We start from the raw sequence: 21,231 nt of genomic DNA on the forward strand, positions 1-21,231 counted from the left end.
TCCCCGAAGGGTGACGAATTTCAAACCTTTATAGAACCATTCATCTTTATTTTATCTAATTTCGAATTTGATTAGAATTTTTTAATTGCTTTCTTAACAATTGTTTGTTTAATTTTTAATTAACGCGCACAAACGCAATCTGCCAAGGCGTTACCAGCTAATTTTATTGCAGTATTGCCAGATCAATAAATTCAAATTCGCTGCTCTAACAAATAAATTGCGCAAAACTAAATTGAGCTTGTACAACTTAATTATTTTAATTTTCGTTTAATTGTATGCAAATATACTAGCTTAATTAAAGTTATAATTTTAGATCTGATGTATGCAAATATGAAATAAACCAAACTGCAATCGTATTCGCGTTTATCAACACTGATTTTGGACTGAACGTGCAGCGACCCCTTTAAAGATGGCGTCACTTTCTACTGTGTCTGTGTGAACGATCCAAGTAGCCGCTTAACAAAATCGAAGTTTTTTGGCAAAAAATCTAATTACCGGCTGCACTAAATAGTTGCAAAGTGTAATTGAAAGTGCGAGGAATGATTTTCAATTAAAATTGTGACAGGTGTGTGCGCCATTGCCAGTGCAATTGACGAACAAAAACCAAAGGTGTAAACGCAAACGCAACGCACTGTGAAAAAATGCGAATGTCGTCGTCGTCGTCGCCGCTTTGAGTGTACGTGCGCCGCGTTTTGCATGGCAGCTGCGCTGATACCAGAAATTGAAGGTGTGAATTTGTTTAAAATACTTGTGTGTTGAAAGATACATATGTATACTTATTGATGCAGAAAGGGTATTGCAAATTTCAACGACAGCAATGTGCTAAATTATATAAATAAGTAAGCAAATAGTCAAAAATAATAGTGCCCTGTGTTAAAATTCTACGAGTGGGAACCTTAGCTTCGAAAGAGAGAGCGAAAGAGAGAGTACGCGCAGTAGCACACATACACACACACACGCACGCACACATACTATCGCACGTATTGAAATAAAAGTTCATGAGAGCGGAAAACAATCATTTGTGGTGAGTGTCGTTGTTGTTGCTGTTGTTGTCAGGATGATATTTAAACATTTTGATTGCCACCTATTTACCGGTTAAATATAATAGCTTGGTATAAGCCCACAATCTTGATTATATATATATTTTCTATTTTGCTGTTTTAAGTGATGATTCTGAGTGTTGTACTTAGTTGTATTAGTTATATTAGTTGTTGTTTTTGGAAAAGTTGTTGTTATGAACGCAGAAAATTGTTCTATACATATTGCATATGTATTTTCACTTAAACTCACCACACCCCACACTGGTGAGCACCTTGGGGCTCGCTCAGTTTTTGAACGTGAGTGTGTGTGTGCGTGTTCGTGTTAGTGATTCACAAAAGCAACAACCCCAACAAATTATCTCTACTACACATTTTCGCTACTTTTACTATACACAAACAACAAGAACAACGCTAGTGCAGCTGCTATCATCGCACGGTGTTTCCGCTTCTGTCTCCTCCACCTGTCGCCAAACACTGCGGTATGCTCACAGTGTTGCCGTATTGCACGAAATAAAAGCAGCGGCTTGTTAAATTTTTTGTGTCTGTTTTTTTCCTCATTCGCTTAAGTGCTCTTTCCATTTCTTATGCCTTTGCTTTGGTCCCCGTTTCGTGCACTGTCAATATTGCGATGTGGGGCTCTCGAGCTTTGGAGGGACACACACACATACGAGCACAGGCACACACGCTCACAAATACATGCATGTAGAAGCAGCAGAGAGCGCCAACCGAAAAAAAAAATCGGCTTTCTTTGTGCCGCAGCAGCAGCAGTAGTAGCAGTGTAGCTATGTCGCGTCGTCGTTTTAGTTGCCGTACGTCGCTGTCGTCGTCGGTTGGGTGCAAGAAATACGAGAGAGAATACAAGAATATAGAGAAGCAGCAACTAAAAGCCTCAAATCTGTTTTATCGGGCTTAACACACTTATAAATTGCAAAAATCATATCTACAACTAAATGCAAATCTTTCAAGTGCGCAATAATTGTGAAGTGTAAATAAATAAGTATATACATATACATATATGTATGTATCTGTAGTAATTTACCAACTTAATTACAAATACAATACCCACACATTTGTACATAATTATTGTATGTATGTACCGGCTGGCTGATGGCTACAATTGAAATTCGTTTGTGCTTTTATATTTTTTTTTATTTTTCAAAGTATATTATTTTTAGAATATCGATTTTGTTGGCTGCCCGCAGCCAGAGTTGAGCAGAGCAGCCAGCAGCAGCCACACACACACACACACACACACACTTTGTATACGCTAGTGTATGTATGAGTCTGGGTGCGTGTGTGTGTGTATATATATATATCTATATATTTGTTCATGTATGCATATAATGTATAGAAGTGTGAGTGTCGTCACAGCCAGTAAAGAATGTGCTAAGATTATGAGCATAACTCATATAGACAAAACGTTACCTAACTGCCGTGCAAAATAAAAGTGAAGAAAATTTAATTTAAAGTGCCTTCCCTAAGTTTCGTCGACGCTCATGTCTCTTTCGTTAAGTTCAGCGATCAAAACAGCTGCTCCTGCTTGGAGTTAAGTTTTCTCTCTCTCTCTCTTTTTCTCGCTCACCCTGCCTCCTCCGTCTCTGCTGTCATTGCTGCTAACACACGTCGTCATTCTTATTGGCGTTTTCTTTTATTTGATTCTTATATTTCACCTACATTATTACCATATACAAATACACACATGCATATGAGGCGGACCCACATACACACACACATAACCACGCTCACAATTCACTGCTGTGTTTTGCTTTTCGCTTTTTGCTTTTAGCATCACATTCGTTTTAACAAGATCTGTGCGACGACTGCCCTACGCCCACCCGTCGCCATCGCCGTCAACGTCGCTGCCCACGTCGCAGCCGCTGTCGTCGCCTGTATATTACATGTGTTCTTATTGTCCCCTTGGCCACCCCATTTCGCGTTGCGAATGCAAATTCAAATACAGATGCAAAAAGTGCAACTTTATTGCTCAAGTGTTAAATGGAAAATTGTTTCAAGTCACAAATGACAAAATTGTTTTGGTTGACAGTGTGTGTTGTACTTTGTAAATAATTGATTTCAATAATATGCTGCTGAGATACAGAGAGGTATGTCAATCATTTATTTACATACGTTTCTAAATATATATGTAGTACATAGAGCGAACGGAAGTTACCGCCTTGCCACCTGTCCACAGACGGCGCTCCATTTTTGAACATTTGTTCTATTTCCGTTTGTATTTCAATTTGACTAAACGTCTGGCAACAAAGAACGGGTTCTAATTGATTGAGTGACGAACCTGCTCGCCCAATTAACAAGTTTCGATTGAGCAGTTACTTGAACCCAACGTTGCCAGACCTGCTCCAAGTTAACACAATTGTGTGAAATGCTTTAGATTCATATAAATATTTTACATTATATGTATGTATGTATATAAATCAATTTTTGTTGCTATAAATATGTATTTTTGAATGTAATTTTTAGCCTCTTCGTCTTCCTCTCTCCCAACTGACATGTGACAAGGCCACATTTGGTTATCAAATATTTGCCTAACAAGCCATAATTTATCGATGTCTACATCGCTTTATTATAATAATTCATAATAGACTACTATTGCCAGCACGTCAGTCTAAAAAAAAATACTAATATAAAGCTATGAAAACAACAGTTTATTTGTCGTCACATTGAACGTGACTTTTGCTCACAGGCGCTGACATTAACAAATGCAATTGTTTTCATTATTTGGTTGTCTATGTGCAATCATGTTTTTTTTTTTTTTTAACGCTAAGCCAAATTTTCAGGTGTGTTCCAGAAATAACTAGAGATTTTAAAGTGAAATGTTTTTTAAAACAACCGTTCGAAATGTTGGTGTTCCCAAAAAGTTAGAGATTTAATATTTTCAAACATATTTTTTTTCATTTTTATTCAATTTAAAGAAATTTTAATTCTATTTAATAATAATAAAATTTTGTCAAATCTCAAGAATTTTTTAGACATTTGAAAGCAATGGTTTTTTGTTTTCAGGAACACCAACAATTGCTTTTGGGTTGCTTTAGCGCTATTAGAGATTTTTATAACACACCTGATTAACTATACAATGCGATGGTTTCAGATCTACTATCGATATTATTTGCTTTTCAAATAAAACAACAAATTTATTATGCTACAAAATTATTACACTATTCAGTATTAATAGTTTACGATAAGTCACATCTATTGCAAATCATGTTGATTTTGCTCTGTCTTTTTTTTCTTATACTTTATAGTTTAACGACATTTCGCTGACCATAACATTTCTTTACGTGGATGCCAAAGTGTAGGCCTAAAAATGTCATAAAGAGCGCTCCACATTTTTCAACAGCTTCTGGCGAAATATGAAGCTCTAATTATCATCAAATTACTGCAGACGACCTGCTTTTTTTGTAATCTGTTCACCTGAGCGTTGCACTCTGCTATCGTTGTTGTTGTCGCGGCTGCAACTTTAAACTTTTACCGGGTTGCAGTTAAAGAGCGTGCTAAAAGTCAATTCTCCAACAACTTGAGGCGTCTCTGTGGGCAACCATCGCACACTTTATGTGTATCTCTGTTATGTTATGCTGTTTTTATTGTATTTTTACTGATTTGCTCTACCGCTTGCCAGAACTTCTTAATGACCCTCGTCCCCCTCTCTCTACACCCACACACAAACACACAGGTACAGAGAGAGTAAAACACTATTGACCTCACTTTTGTATACCCTACATTTGCAGACGCGATTTTGCATTGAGTATCTCGTTACTAGATACAATTTTAGATACTACATAAATTAATATTTTATGTCTTCAAAGTGGCTCACTGTGTCAATTGCTACAGAAATTTATATATCCAGTTTATGTCCGGTTACACTAGGCAAGGTAACTAACAAATATACTCTCAATAAATATTATATGCAAATTTAAGGGATTTGATGGGACTATGTTTAATCTCTTATTTTTGTTTGGGTTTTTAGTTTCTGTTTTCTAGCTTTAGTCCCCGTTTGCTCTTTGCTACTTTTATAGTTCACTATAAGGCAATTGTAGTTTTTGTTGCTGTGGCTGTCGTTGCGCCCCATATAAAATCTCAACTCCCTAATTTTGTAGACGACCCAATTGGCGAAGCAGCCTCAATTGTTATTGTTGTTGTTATGTTTACACTCATCTATTTGCTGGTTTTATTATTAAAATGGTGGTATTTTTTTTCGGTGGGTTCGGAGAACTTGCTGCTTGTTTTAAAAATACACGAAAGTAGTACGCACATATTTCTTTCAACTCCATTTGAAAAAAAAAAATACAATCGAATCGAATATTTTCCCTCGATAATGATACTGTTCAACAATGTAAACAATGAAGGAAAGTGTATACTTCTTTGTATGTACATGTGTATTTACATGTACCGCAAATTGCAGCTAATATATTGCACTGATATTTTCTATATAATTTATATAGAACGCAATGCAAATTCAATACTTTCAATCGGGTTTTCTTTGGTTATTCAAAACGTTAAAAGTAAAATAGAAAATAAAAATAAGCTGAAATAGCTTATATAAAATTGAATGTATTTGGTCTTTTGATGTATTTGTCTTTTGTTTATTTACTGGCCATTCAAAAACCAATCAGTCGTCAACAACCAAACGAACCAATTTTAGAGATAACTTCGGCCAACTATGACGCCATGCCACGCAAATTTGAGTCAACGAGTTAATTATAATTGTATTGTAGGGGATCTTGCTCATTCCCCTACAATTTGCATATAAGCTCTAGCTTTTGTTTTTGAAAATAAAGCGAGCGCAATTGACATTAGGATACCCTGTGCCTAGGCTCTTAGACGCTGTTTTTAATTTTAAACTGATTGTTTCACCGACAGCTATATGATATAGTGAACCGACTAGAACCAAATGTGGGCAGGGCGTTTAAGTCAAAAGAAAATACATAATCTACGAAATTGATTAAGTTATCGCCAGAAACAACAACCCCTTTCACACTAATCCTTAATTATATACCAATCCTCTCTATGGCACCTATATGATACAGTGGACAGAATTTAACCAAATTTGGTCAAAATGTTCAGCCCAGATTCATATTGTGTTAGATTGAATTAGATATTTAAAAACACAAAGAAGTTTTTTAAATTATTCGAACACTTATTTTAAACATTTTTCCGAAGTCTAATAAACCTTTAAATTAATTTTTTTTTGTTATTGAAACATACATTTCGGTCATGTTTAAAAAATTGTTTACTTTATAGAAAATAATTTAAAAATGTTGAGTTTACAAATAAATGTTGAGCAGAGTGTATATTCCTCATCAGTATAAATTTACTGAGTATTTGTCATGCTTGAATATATGTTAGCCACTCACTCTAGACAGCATTGTTCTCTGTATTTATTTTTTTTAATTTCTCATCTCTTTGTAGCATGTTAAAAGTCAGCAGCCAGACAAACATACAAAACGAAAAAACCATTAAGAAAAACGCCATTCAGCACAAGAAATGTTCAGTTTTGGCAATATCTTTTGGCTTTCTTACGTGTTTGTTGTATGCGGCAATTAATGACGTTGTTCCCTCTGGGCGCAGCTCGTGATATAATTTTAGATGAACACTAGCATGAAATCGAATAAATGAATTTTCCTTATTGGCCCAATATACCCACAAACCATTTACCAATTAGACTTTTAACCATTTGTGTTGTGGCCCGCAACTCTGAATTGCAGTAATTTCTCGTAGATTTCGTTTTTGAATAATTCTTAAATAAAAATGAGCTTATTTTTAGAATTCATAATTTCAGTTTTCTTAGATGCCATCTGCATGAAATCATGTGGCCTTGAATTTAAATGATTAAAATGCCAGAAAGCAAAAAAATATTAAGTACACTTGACAAGTATGTGGTTGATGGAGAAAGTCGGGACATATTTCTGTCAATTCCTTATTTTTTATGATGTTAAAGACTGATTCTAAGATACATTATATAATAAAAAAAATAAAGAATATGACGTTATCAGCTCATCGACAACATCATAAAATCTTTACAACCCAGTACGACAGAATTTTGAACTTTTCTAAAATAAATTAAATAAAGCATGCTCTGATTCCTTGAAAGTGTTTTTTTCACTTTAGATGGAGGAGCTATTGGCTTGAAGGCGCTTGCTAAACGCTCCAGATCTGTTATTAAGCATCTTATCTTATCTGTATGTGTATGTGTCAGATAAATTTTTTATGCCCCTCTTTATGCGAAATTTTTGTGGCTGGCAGCCACGCCTATTCATTTCGTTATAAATATGATACAAAAAGAAATTAAGTAAAGGCTGGCCAATAGATACCCTGCATAAAGTTTTATTAAAGTGTTTTATATATATATATATATATATATATATATATATATATATAAAATTTCAGCCCGATATCTCTCCTTATTCCAAAGTTGCAGCATTTTGTCACTTACTTTTCTGAAATGACCCATAGTTCATTGATATTGCTGCTTGCTTTTTTTTTAATTAGCTAAACACTTATTGTCTGTCGGTTGTTTGAACGAGGTGGTCATGTCTTTGCCTTAATTATTTAATAAAATTTAAAGAATTTGTTGGGCTTTGCCTTTGTCTGTTGATTTTTTTTCTATTTGCTTGCAGTTAAACGATTTCTTCATATGGATGAAGCGACTAACAATTTGTGTTAGCGCTTTGTGGGTCTCTTATTCAATATTACATACGTACATGCCAAACGATAAGACAGTTGTCTGATGCAATTATAATGTACCTAGACATGCTATTGTTATGTATCTATTATGTGTGCTTTCCCTAACAATTTGTTGAAGCTTGTTGTGGGTCATGAAGTTTTCTTAGATTTTCCGTAACTTTTGTGAAGATTTATTTTAAATCTTGGAATTTCGCCGACCTTGATTTGTATTAAAAGGTACAATTTCCTGATTCTGTTGAATTCTTTTCACACATTTATTATAGTTATTGCTCTTCCTGTGTCCACCTCTGTGTGGCGCTATTGTGGTAAATACTGAAAATAGAAACCCATTCAGCATGTGGCACTTCTATTTTTATGACGTTGCCATAACTGAGCACCAAATTGTTGTGGTTCCAAATTGCGTGCGTTTGTCCCATTTGGATGGGGACACAAACATGCATAACTGGATTTGTTAGGTCAGGTGTTGTTTCCATTGAAATAACGGCGGCGCCTCTTTTAATTGACAAGTTATTAGTCAGCCTAGTGCGTCAATTTGTGGAATGCGCTAGCAAAATAGAACTATCAATAAATTGAATCGGTTTATTATTGAATGCCATTAAAAAAAGTGCACTTTGAGACTGTCACTGTCCAATCGTATGTCGAATGTCCTCCTTGCTAATAAAGCTATCCAAGTTCTCTACTTTTGAAATTTAGAATTATTTCTATCTTTTTTTGTGTTGCTCCTGATTTGTTTCCATTCCGTTTAGAAATTTTTTGTCATCCAACATTTTCATTATGCATCTTGGTCAATAGCTTAAACATGGTAATTGTTTTTCCTTTGCCTCTTTGCCAATTGAAACTTTTCTAAATTGTTTTCGCAACTACGGCAAGCCAGAATGAATCCTATTCTCTTTATGCGAGCAAGTGTTCCAGGTGATGGTATTTTTAGAATGTTTCGTACTTTCGTATAATCCGTAAGAGTTTTTGGCATTAATAGTGATACCACACTTTTTTGATGAAATTACCTTAAAACGTGGGCAACCTTACTAAGGTAACTGGCCCAATTTCCATAAAATAGAGAGAACTGCTTTGGCCAACTGGTAACTTTGTTACATCTTCATATTTGTGTGTGTACACTCTATGAATATGCCTACATTATAATGTGTGCAGTGTGTGTGCTAACTAAAAGCAAACCAAAACAAATAAAAAATGCAGTTCCCACAAATGTCGAGTGGCAACGTGTGTGTGAAAGCCTCAACGTTAAAAGGAAGAAAAGAAATGTAATCAAAACAGCAACACCGAGCACAGCTATACTTATAAACCCCATCAATCCCACCCCCCACTGGCCAGACAAGTGTTGTATCTCCATCTCAACTTTCTCTGTCTATCTCAGTCACCCACTCAGCGTTTACAATGTGTTATTGTTGTTGTCATCCGCTGCCTTGAGGCTGCCGCACACATTGTGAAAACTTTCGATTCTTTTGCTATTGAATTCTTTTTCTAGCTGGTGTCTCTGTATGTGTGTGTGTAGGGGAGTGGGGAGAGGGGGAAGTGTGTATGAAATCTTATAAAACTTATTGTTCCATTTCCTTTCACTTTATGCAAATTTAACAGCGCATTATTCTGGCAGATACATAAGCATGCGTGGTAGAAATACACAGATACAGATAGAGATACTTGCATTTGCATTCTGCATATTACATCTCCGCCCCGTTGTTTCCCAGTGGACTTTTGTACTTGCAGCAGAGGCAAGTTGATGGATGCCTGATGCATGCTGCTGATTTGATTGACTTAATGATGCCCCGCAACGATATCGATGTTGCGACTGCTCTAAACAATCTTAATGATCAACTGATGCATAAGGTCAAGGTCTCCAAACTATTTCAATTGATATCAAATGATATTTCTTTAAGAAATCTCTCTCTCTCTCTCTCTCTCTCTCTCTCTCTCTCTCTCTCTCTTAAGATAAGTACATTTAACGGCAGCTCACGTTGCAACTTTTGGTCCAGTTAGTTGGGGCAACGTACAAGTATTTCTTGATGCTACCACACCTACTCTCTCTCTCTCTTTCTGCCTCCCACCCTGTCTTTATTTCTCTCCCACAACAATTTGAATGCAATGAGCACTTGACGCATTTTCAGGTTTTTCACGCGCGCATTTTCTTTGTGAAATTTTTCTGACGGATGCAGCACGCTACTTGTGATACTTACATGAAACGCCCCTGAACTCTTGTCAGGATTTGCCATGTGCCCCGACGAGTATATGCGTGTGTATTTAGCTATGTATGAAATACACACATACCACATGCCCTTAAGAAACGTGCACGAAATGTTACTGCGTAGTTTACAGCTGCTCTTGCGACCCCAGCTCCTCAAGTCCCTTATACCCCTTAAAGGCAAAAGCCAATGCCAATTTCTTGAGACGCTTTTCAAGTACGTAGAAACTCGGAAAAACAGTGCGCAATTTGCTGGGACTTTCGTTAACATCATTATGCCTCTTTGTGTGGGACACAATCCACATACTTAAGCTGGAAACTTTAACTATCAATTATAATTTATAAAGTAAACATTAATCTTTAATTTAATGAACCCTTCGAATATGTTCGACTCTTTCTAATTTCCGGCCAACATTTGAGATATGATTAATCTGAAATAATTTCTGATATGGGTTTTGCAATTAATTGATTCGGGCAGTTTAAGAGTTGAATTCAAAGAAATTCTTTGTTTTTCCTGCCTTAAAAAGATCACATTTTTTAGAAGCTAGCCAATTTCAAATTGAATATAAAATATCGATAACAAAACATGTCTATAAGTATGAGTTTGCCGAGTTCCTCAGCTAACACATCGAACTCTTTAAAGGAATCTACCAAATAGGCGACAACTTTTGATAAGCAATTAAAATAACAAAGCGTTGATTTTCAATTTACGTTTTTGCTGTCAACAAACAAACAACAACAAAAATAACAGCACCAATATAAATAATAATAATAACAAAAATAACAGCACGGAATGCGCAACAGAAAGCGCAATCAAATCAGAATCGAGCAATGAAGTACATTCATTAAATATTTGCACTGGCGCCCTGAAGGGAAATGCCAAAGAAGAAAACAAAAAGGTACGACAGAATATGTAAGAAAGGTGTGGATGGTATGTTGGTGATTTAGTTAGGGGTGTTGAGGTTCAGTCTTTAGTATAGTCAAACTTGACAGTTGGCAAAAGTTTTAGGCAGTTGCAATATTTATATATCGATTATGTCTGGAAAATCAATAGACACGCGTCAAACGCACACAGAGAATGCGAGTGAGCGAGAAAAGAAGAGGACTTGGGAACGAGGGAGGGATAGAACGAAAACGCAATAGATAGGAAATTTTTTGAGGAAGTGGGTGGTCCGTCATAGTGGGTTAGTCATTAGCGACGCCAGCGCAGATTATGACGACGAAGCAAGTGACGGGAAACGGTGAATGGTGACGGCGTTAAAAGAAAATCTCGAAAATGCCTGACATACACTCTCATTATGTTGTTGGTTTGTTTTTTCCTTTGTTATTCCCTTAATGCTGTTGTTGCTGTTTGCCTAATAAAGTCATATTTTTTTGTATTTAAATACAAAATAAAACCCAAAAATATTTCTGGATACATTTTTTTGCACAACTTTTTTTTCTTAAACTTTAACTAAATCCGCCACCGGCTCGCTTTGCACTCGGTGAGGTGTGAAAGGGCTACAGTCAAGCCTACTCGACAGTTATATGCCCGCTTCCGACATCTTCGCAGCCGTTCGATTTAATTACCATTAATAAAATAAATACTTAAAAAAATTAAATTCGTACAGAGGCTTAATTTAATTGACACTTGTAACATAACATGTCTAACAAAAAGTTTACATGTTGATTTACATAACATTGATATCACATGTTAAATTATAAATTGTTATTATAACATTAACATAACATGTGAACCTGCTGTTACCCCCATATCTCCAGGCGGTGTGCAAAGCAAAATTAATTTGCTTAATATCTTTGTTTTTTATTATCCGATCGCAATAAAATTTTCCGCATACATCATATAGATGGTAATCTGTACCTATTAAATTATCCTTGTAATTGGATATATATTTTTTTCGATTAGAGGTATTGTCCCCAAATTTGGAAGCCTTAGCTCTAATAGTCCCCGAGATCCAGGTGATTATATAGAAAACAACTAATATCGTCCTCAAATATTTTCTCTGTTTATTAACCGATCTCTCACGCGTCAGAACCTGTCCCCCATCATGTGTGCCAAATCTCAAGGTTGTATCTTTTAAAGTGCTCTTTATATCATTGACGGGGGCGTGCTCAAATTTTGAAATAAACTTTATATAGGTTAACATCCTAGGAGAATTGTAACCAAATTTGGTTGCTCTAACTCTAAAAGCATCGGAGATAAAGGTGTTCAAAGTGGTGTACCATAATTTTTCATGAATCTAATAGGTAGGTAAAAAATAAAATATAATAACTGCGGACGGCAGTTCGCGCTAGTGACGAAAGCAGCACGAAGGGTGCAAAAGCGTCTAGCAATACATTAATAATACAGTTTCAATATTTATTTTATAACCTTTATATAACTACATATTAACGTAATATGTTGTTAAATTTTGTATTATAAAAATATAATACACATACAAAAAAAGTCCTAAAAAACTTCAAAAAAAAATTGTATTTATACATTAATTTATTTGTTATATTATATACAAAGATTTTGATATAGAGTATCTTTTGGTCTTGTTATCGTGTGAATTTTTATATATTTATTAGGTTGTTATCGTTTTGGGCTTGTTTTAAATAAAATAAATTGTACATATATGTGTACATTACTGATATAACAAACAATTATTTTGCACTCACCATTTGTTTGGGAAAATAACTTAAAAATTGTACCTTCATAATATATAGTGTTCGTAATTGTGTTACAGCTGTCGTTGGTCCGTTAGCTGTGTTGTTTTTATTTTTATTCACTTACATTAAATCTGTGTAAGAGTGTGTTCTGTGTGTTAATATTGAAAATAATTAAGACAACTCTTTGTTAATGTATTAATTATTTATCAAGCATGTTCTCAGTTTGCACTTAAAATGCTGAAAATTCTCGATTACATTTCAACTGTGGGCGGATTCAAAAATTTTTATGCCGAAATCCTTGTGTGGGGGATTGGAGGAATGATATAGGTGGTGGTTATTCAGTTTCGGACATCACCAGCACTGCAACTTGTCGTTCGTCAATGCGAATCAGTTGCCCACACGACTTTACATTTCCATTTGCAATTCTAACAGCTGTCAGCAGTCAAGTCGATGATATTTTAGTTTTCTATCACTCATACGCCCTGTGGCCAGTCAGGGGCACAACAACTGGAACTATTTACCTATTTCTGTCTTTACCTATGTGTGTGCCTGACCATGTTTAGCACGTTTGCGCTAGGTGTTTTTTCTCTTAAGTACAAAACATATTTATTTAAATCAGTTTATTGCCTGTCACATTTGCAACGAAAAAGTATTTAATAGACTACTTTATTCTACTTTTCGACATCACTGGTTAAAATTATTTCTTAAAACAAAACGGTATTTTCAGCTTATTTTAGGAATAAGAGCTACTGGTATTTAATCAAATCATGAGTATTTTAAAAATGTTTAATAGTCTTGATTTAGACGATAAACCTACAATAAACAGATCTTTTCTTTATACTGAGATTAGATTATAATTAAATTCATTTGAGCAATTTATACTATTTACACACAAAAAAGTGTATTAGAGTTGACTAAACAGCGTCAATCGCTAATCAATAAGAATATAAACATTGTATTTCAAATTTGATATCAATGCAGGTTTTCAAAGTGTATTGAACCCATAACCACTTTTTGAAAACGAAACTAGTTTACTCATTCATATTCGTATTCTTGTCTTGTCCGTGTCCATCTCAATTTGCAAATGTGATGCAATCACCTCTAATATTGGTTCGTTCGAGTCCTGGATGTATTATTCCAATTCGAAAACATTTGCGGTCAACGATATATTTTAAATTGTTGGAGCAATCTACAACCACCAAAAACAAAATCCATCACTTGCAAAACCAAATAAAATCTTGTACTTATTCTGTAAAAACACAACTAGCCGGAAAATCAATTTTAGTGAAGCAATGCAACATGCCCAAATAAAGTTTTCTTTGGCGTAAAGTTATTTATTGAATAACTTCCGAGCTAAAATAATTCGATTTGTTTGATTTTCGATTCTACATACTAATAGCCTATTTCCACGACAGCACATTTGGCTCATTCGACGCCATTTTCATCATCTGGCCCGAATGTGGACTTCATTTCAGTACAAAATCCGGATGATCATTTTGTCTCATTCATAATGAATGAGCCGATTTTTTGTCATTCGACCCTGTGAATTTCAGTATTTTTTTTATCGAACACGCGATGTTTATCGATAAACTCTTAAAAAAAAAAGCATTTATCACCTTAACCAGCTGTTTTCATCAATAAAATCGGTAGGCATTAAATTTGCGCCAATTATAATATCATAATAAATAATAAAATGTTGTTATTGTCTGCTTTTTGTAATTTGTGCACAGAAGCCGAACAGCTGCTTTGATTTAAGTGTCTTAACAGTTTCACATTTGGTCGTGGAAAGCCAAATATGAGACACATTCAAATGTGAGCAAATGTGGCAAATGTGAGTGGTCGTGGAAATAGCCTATAAGTTAATTGACTCTAGCTATTAAGGTTTCTCAGATCATCCCGACGGCAGTGCTAGATAGCTTTTTTAATTAACTTGATAATCCCTTTGTACTTTTTAAGTACAGGGTCTCAAAATGAAACTATTCTCATTTGGATTTGGTTCTGTGCGATTGCAATTGGTAACAAAAGTCGTTGTATGGGGGCAACCTGAAATCACAGCCAATGTCATAGCTGTTATCTACTAAAAGATATGGAAATAAAAAGTAAAAGAGGAAGAGAGCGACCAACATGTCGATTAGATAAGCTTAAAAGCAAAACAAAAATATGTAGCAACACAAATAATAAAAAGAAAAATATTGTGTACGTAATACTACTGACATTGGTTTTAAATTACATACGGATTTATATTTTGTGAATTTTCATTACGACAATTACTTCTCTTTTCAATTGCAGTGCATGTGATACCAAAACTCCGAGCGATAACACCAAAAGAAAAATCACATTAAGACACGAACATACACACGCCCACACACGAATATACACACATGTACACTTGAGCGATAGAGAACCAGCAAGAGAACGTAATGTACATGAGAGAGATTGAGAATATGTGAATATTATAAATTCGAAAGAAGTTTAGACAGAAAAATCTCTCTTATACATACATTTGATGTGCCATTCAGAGCAACAAGGAACGTAGAAGCTAAGCGAGTATTACAACAACAAAAACAATAAGGCACATAAAGAAAATGCAACAATCCCTCCATTAAACAGAAGCCACAACAACTAATAACCAACAAGAACCACAAAAAACAGAAGCAAACACAGCACACAAAGGTAAGCAAAAAATTGTGTATAACTAAATAAGTTAAATTAATTTATAATCTCATTGTCTTTGCAGTGTAACGAATTTAAACCAATAAGAGCACAACTTGTTGCACGGTTGCAAAATAAAATTAAAGGAATAATCAACGTGCTAACTGCAACGTCAACAAATTACAAATCTCCTAATCATACATCGATCATTAAATAAATGTCAAGATAAGTCGGTACCGCTTCAACACCGCCATCAACATAACACAACAACAAAACGAGAGACGAATTGAAAAGGACCACAGCACAATACCGTTGAGAACAACTAGAACATCGTGTGGAAAGGGTCCAGCTAACAATTGCAAAACGCCAAATTCAACAGCAAAAGTCGCCAACATAACACATAAAATTTTTGGCTGGCTACGCAAGTCCCGCAACAAAAAACCAGTCGCGATCCTCAGCAGTGATTTCGACGAAGACGGCGACGAGGGCGTGGGTGTGGGCGTGTGCGTGGTGGGCGCATCTGGTGCAGCCGGTGGGGCGTTGGACGATCAAATTTCTTCATTGGCAAGCGTTGGAATTAAAGCCGGCAAGCTGAATACCACACAGACAGCCACGGAGAGCGCTATCGATTCAAACGAACCCAAATCTGAAAAGATGTCATCGGGCACGTTTGTGGATCGAATCGACCCGTTCGCCAAACGTTCACTTAAAAAGAAAAGTAAAAAAAGTCAAGGTTCCTCGCGCTACAGAAACTCTCAGGATGTTGAGCTGCAGCAATTGCCGCCTTTAAAAGGTATTTTTTGGTTTTTAAATTACTTTGTAATGATATGATTGTTGTGAACTAATAAACTATGTATCTCGATCGCTTTTAGCCGATTGCTCAAGCTTGGAGCAGGAGGAGCTCTTTATACGAAAATTACGGCAGTGCTGCGTATCATTTGACTTTATGGATCCTGTTACGGACTTAAAGGGCAAGGAAATCAAACGAGCTGCTCTCAATGATCTATCCACCTATATAACACACGGGCGTGGGGTACTCACGGAGCCGGTCTATCCCGAAATAATTCGCATGGTAAGCATTGTTATAAGAAAATTATAAGAAATAGGTCGATAGATCTTTCTATTGTTATTTGATCCACTTTTTTAAAGCATAGAAAAAAAGTAGATAAAGTAGTTTGTGATTCATCATTAATCCTTCGTTCAGGGGTGGGCACGTAGTAAATGTCTTGGCTCACCTAGCACTTTTCCTTACTTTTGACAAATTAGTGCTAGAAACTCGGGTTCTAAGTCGACGACGTGAAAACTAAGCAACATAAAAAAACATGGTGGAGTTTGCTTACTCAATCGTGGCCTCGATTGAACTAGCGATCGAGCTACACTAGTATGAATAAATTAAGTTTTGTTCAATGAGTGTGAGTAAATTAGTCATTCAATAATTCGGATGTATTTCGATTTTGAGTTTCTTATTTTGCTCGGTGTACAATTTTTCATATACTCATTTTTCGACCATTTATGACAACAGAATGTTTTTTTTACATTTATTTTAGATTTCTTGCAATTTATTTCGCACATTGCCGCCCAGTGAAAATCCTGATTTCGATCCCGAAGAAGACGACCCAACACTGGAGGCATCATGGCCGCATTTGCAATTGGTTTATGAGGTGTTCTTGCGCTTTCTGGAATCCCAAGATTTTCAGGCGACCATTGGCAAACGTGTGATTGATCAAAAGTTTGTGTTGCAGGTATGATCTAGATTTCTTCAAATAAGTATAATTAATTGATTGTTATCTATTTGAAATTTGTTTCTTTAGCTATTGGAACTGTTTGATTCCGAGGATCCGCGCGAGCGAGACTTTCTTAAGACGGTTTTGCATCGCATCTATGGAAAATTCTTAGGCTTACGCGCTTTTATACGAAAACAGATCAACAACATATTTTTGAAATTCATCTACGAGACGGAGCATTTCAATGGCGTTGGCGAGCTGCTGGAAATACTTGGCAGGTGAGTTTGCATTCTTATATATCATGTATGCATAGCTTAATCATGCTTTCATTTTCAACATTTCAGCATCATTAACGGCTTTGCCTTGCCATTGAAGGCGGAACATAAGCAATTTCTGGTTAAGGTTCTGTTGCCGCTGCACAAAGTCAAATGTCTGTCGCTCTACCATGCACAGCTTGCGTATTGCATTGTACAATTCCTAGAGAAGGATCCATTCCTCACCGAGCCGGTGGTGCGTGGTCTACTTAAGTTCTGGCCTAAAACCTGCTCCCAAAAGGAAGTCATGTTCTTGGGCGAAATTGAGGAGATCTTGGACGTGATTGATCCGCCGCAGTTTGTCAAAATACAGGAGCCGCTGTTCAGACAGATTGCAAAATGCGTATCGAGCCCACATTTTCAGGTACGAAATGCAATCATGCCCAACAGAAGTGATTAATTTAGTAAACTCTATGCATTTGTCTACTAAGGTTGCTGAGCGTGCTCTATATCTCTGGAACAATGAATATGCCATGTCGCTCATTGAGGAGAACAATGCGGTAATAATGCCCATAATGTTCCCAGCGCTATATCGCATTAGCAAGGAGCATTGGAATCAAACCATCGTTGCACTTGTCTATAATGTATTGAAAACGTTTATGGAAATGAATTCAAAGCTGTTCGATGAGCTGACCTCTAGCTACAAGGCGGAAAGGCAAAAGTATGTTGAATTTGTTATTGAAATTATCAAGAACTTGAGCTAATTTAAATGTAATTCTTAATTATCGTAGGGAAAAGAAGCGTGAACGCGATCGCGAGGAGCTGTGGAAGAAGCTACACGAACTCGAATCAAATCGTTCCAGCGGGCGTGCCGCAGGCGGCAGCGCTGCAACAGCTAACAGTGGATCAGGTGCAGCTGCGGCGGCGTCAACGTCACTCCAGCCGCCCAACATAGCCGCCGCAATGAACTCTCATCAACAACAGTCGAATAGCGGCAGCAGTGGCAGCCTCTCCAGTGGTGGCGGCCCAGGTGGTGACAATAATCCTGCGACAGCAAATTCAAAACTCAAACAAGACAAGGCAGACAACTAAACTAATGCAACGCAATGCGCGCTTGATACTAACAATAAAGAACAGTTTAATGCAAAATTAACATGAAGAATAATAAGAACAACACGAACAACACCACATAAAACATCAGCTGGCTCACGCACACCCACAACAAATCCCCCACACCCACACACACACAGACAGAAAGTAAATGAATTGATTAAGAACGTAAATTATTGAGCTGGCGGTAATAGTTAATACAAGCAAAACAAAAGAAAACCGTAAGAAAAATTAAAAAAAAAAAGAAGCAATGCAGAAAACGCAAACTTAATAAATATGGTAATTAAATTGTATACTCGTTTAACAAGACACCAAACCAGCAAACTGTAGCTGATGGACGTTGTGAATTTGAATTGAGAGCGTGGCTAACCTAGATGTGCTTGAAGAGCGCAGCGTAACTGCGTTTTGAATGCAGCGGCATTAAAATTCTATATATTATAAAAATCTTACATACATACACACAAACACACACACCAACACCCACACACAAACATATTATAAATACATATAAATATATATATATATTACAAGAGAAAGAAAAAATATTATTAATTAGGTTTAAGAGCAAAAACAAATTGAATAAAGCGTAAAAGTGTTAGTATGTGAAATGTAAGCAAGCCGAGAATTGTAGCTGATTGATTGATTGATTGTTGAACACGCATTAAAGTATGTTATTAAAACTAGACGTGTTGCTAGAGACCCCCTAGCCTAGACCGGCAGACCCAAACACACACACAACAAACAACACACATGCATATACAGTTACAATCTACTGTAGTTAAAGTTTTCTGCTCCCATGGCCAAGCATTATGTACGTGTAAAATAATGAAAAAATAACTATAGCTTCGAAATTTTCAGAATTTTAGCAGTCTGGTATGCATCAGTACCAAGTTTCCACTGAACTTTTCATGGTATATTCTTATATAACTATACAAACATGTGTATATGTATTTATATGCATTATATATGTATGTATATTTACATAAATATACAGCTATATATAGACTTATCGAGCGACTTTGTTACCTATATTTAAGTGTTGCACGTTGTCGGCAGAAATTTCAAAACTGGGCCAGACCTATAAGCATATACATACATATACTTAAAACTAAAATTGTTAACTTTCCACAAACAATTAAAATAGCGGGGTTCATTAGCAAAACAAAAAAAAAAGATAGTAAATAATAAAAATAAATACACCTAATCGGGCTAGAAATACTGCTTAAAGTGTAAACTTTAAATATGCATACTAAATATGTATACCACATAAATGCTGATCTATATACAAATAAAACAATATTATAAAATATGGATGTGTATGAAAGTATATGTATGTGTGCAAAATAGAGTCTCTTTCTAAGTTAAAAGTTAATGAGAATAATGAGTTGCGCATGCGCATAAATGATATAAAAATAAAAAAAAATGAAAGAAAGAAAATAATATCTTAAATATGCACTGTAAAAAAGTTGTAAGCTAAATACCGAAGTAAAAATTAAAGTAAAGTCTCTAGTAAACGTAATGCAACCTAATTGTTAAGGTAGGCACCGTTTCACAACTCGCAATTCACAGTCTGTCATCCACTTAATCATTTGGAGATATAATTTCACAGATCAGCTCAGATAAATAATACAATGAATAAATGTCTAGGGAGCGACACGGCATTACTTTTAAATTGTTGCTTTAAACGTTTCCTTTTTGTTTTCAACAATTTAAATTGTTAATCACGTGTGTTCTATAAATCTCTAACAGCGCCAAACCAACCCAAAAGCAACTGTTGTTCCTTGAAAAAACAAACCATTGCTTTCAAATGCCTAAAAAATTCTTGAGATTTGACAAAATTTAAAACTAATTAAATTGAATTAAAACATCTTAAAATTGAATAAAAATTAAAAAAAAAAAATATGTTCGAAAACATTAAATCTCTAACATTTTAGGAACAACAACATTTCGAACGGTTATTTTCAAAAACGTTTCTCGTCCAAATCTCTTGAGATTTCTGGAACACACCTGTATCTGTTTTTTTTTTTTTTTTCAACAAAATGCGCACAATTTCTAAACAATTCGCTGAAGAAACTTTGCATTGTAAATATTGTAGGAAAAATAAAAATTAAATTTTGTGAAGCTCCGCTATAATAAAAATTTCATCTATCAATTCGATGCAAACACTACCACTTGGACGCACTTCTCACTACTAACAAATATCATAATCAACGGAATATTAAATAATAATGATAATGAAAATTTAAAAAAAAATATGTATGTATGTGTAAGTTTACTAAGTGCATATGTATGTTTGTTCATTCAACTCACGCCCATTACAAAAGTATCTAAGTATGCATATTATCCAGAAGTTAATAGTTTATAACTGAAGATACATACCTACATACAATACATGCATATATACAATGTATCTGTGAAACGTAATTTATTCTAGTATGCATACATACATACATACATATGAACAAGTAACGAGTAAAAAATAGGAGCGTTAAACAAATACAAAAACAAAAATATGAAACATGCGTTATTATTATTAAATATGTTTGTAAACGTCAGTAAAATGCAAATGAGCAAAGCAAAGTAAAAAAGAAAAGCTGAAAACAAAATATCCAAGAATCCGTGTTAATCATCACGCCAACTAAACTGTCATCTAGTAACACGAAAATCTGATAAACAGAATCAATCTATGGTCTAAATACTAAGTAAAGAGTGTGGATGAAAGTTTTGCATCTTTATAAATATTAGAGTGTAATTTAAATGAAAATAATTCAGATAACAACATTATGATCAACATCAACAAATAAAAAAACTATATACAATAACGCAACGCATTCTAACCAATAGACTCCAGTATCCATTATGGCAAGTTGATGCAACTTCTGACTGCCATTTCCATGAGAAAAGTA

The 21,231-nt window shown here is 35.3% G+C and overlaps 1 protein-coding gene across 4 annotated transcripts; it reads left to right on the forward strand.

Moving 5' to 3' along the window:
• The first annotated feature begins 420 nt into the window (after positions 1-420).
• Positions 421-19,737, forward strand: LOC117792313 (serine/threonine-protein phosphatase 2A 56 kDa regulatory subunit epsilon isoform). Of its 4 annotated transcripts, none has more exons than XM_034632394.1 (9): positions 421-727; positions 15,105-15,258; positions 15,323-16,030; positions 16,110-16,309; positions 16,785-16,979; positions 17,049-17,239; positions 17,306-17,639; positions 17,707-17,936; positions 18,007-18,307. In XM_034632394.1, exons 3-9 carry the CDS (start codon positions 15,892-15,894, stop codon positions 18,305-18,307), a joined length of 1,590 nt encoding a protein of 529 aa, XP_034488285.1. In that variant the 5' UTR covers positions 421-727; positions 15,105-15,258; positions 15,323-15,891. The 4 variants fall into 4 exon arrangements, with proteins under 4 accessions (XP_034488285.1, XP_034488284.1, XP_034488282.1 ...); XM_034632393.1 differs by having other exon boundaries at positions 422-727; positions 14,875-15,258; positions 18,007-19,737; XM_034632391.1 differs by lacking the exon at positions 421-727 and adding an exon at positions 759-1,024 and having other exon boundaries at positions 14,875-15,258.
• Positions 19,738-21,231: the final 1,494 nt, after the last annotated feature.

This window comes from Drosophila innubila (assembly GCF_004354385.1).
Source record: "Drosophila innubila isolate TH190305 chromosome 3R unlocalized genomic scaffold, UK_Dinn_1.0 2_E_3R, whole genome shotgun sequence".
Taxonomy (NCBI): Eukaryota; Metazoa; Arthropoda; class Insecta; order Diptera; family Drosophilidae; genus Drosophila; species Drosophila innubila.

Bases quoted from the DNA above. Each gene is read 5' to 3' on its own strand.
- LOC117792313 (XM_034632394.1), top strand. From the start codon at position 15,892: ATGTCATCGGGCACGTTTGTGGATCGAATCGACCCGTTCGCCAAACGT. The intron at 16,031-16,109 runs GTATTTTTTGGT...GATCGCTTTTAG, and splicing joins GCAATTGCCGCCTTTAAAAG to CCGATTGCTCAAGCTTGGAG. The intron at 16,310-16,784 runs GTAAGCATTGTT...CATTTATTTTAG, and splicing joins ATCCCGAAATAATTCGCATG to ATTTCTTGCAATTTATTTCG.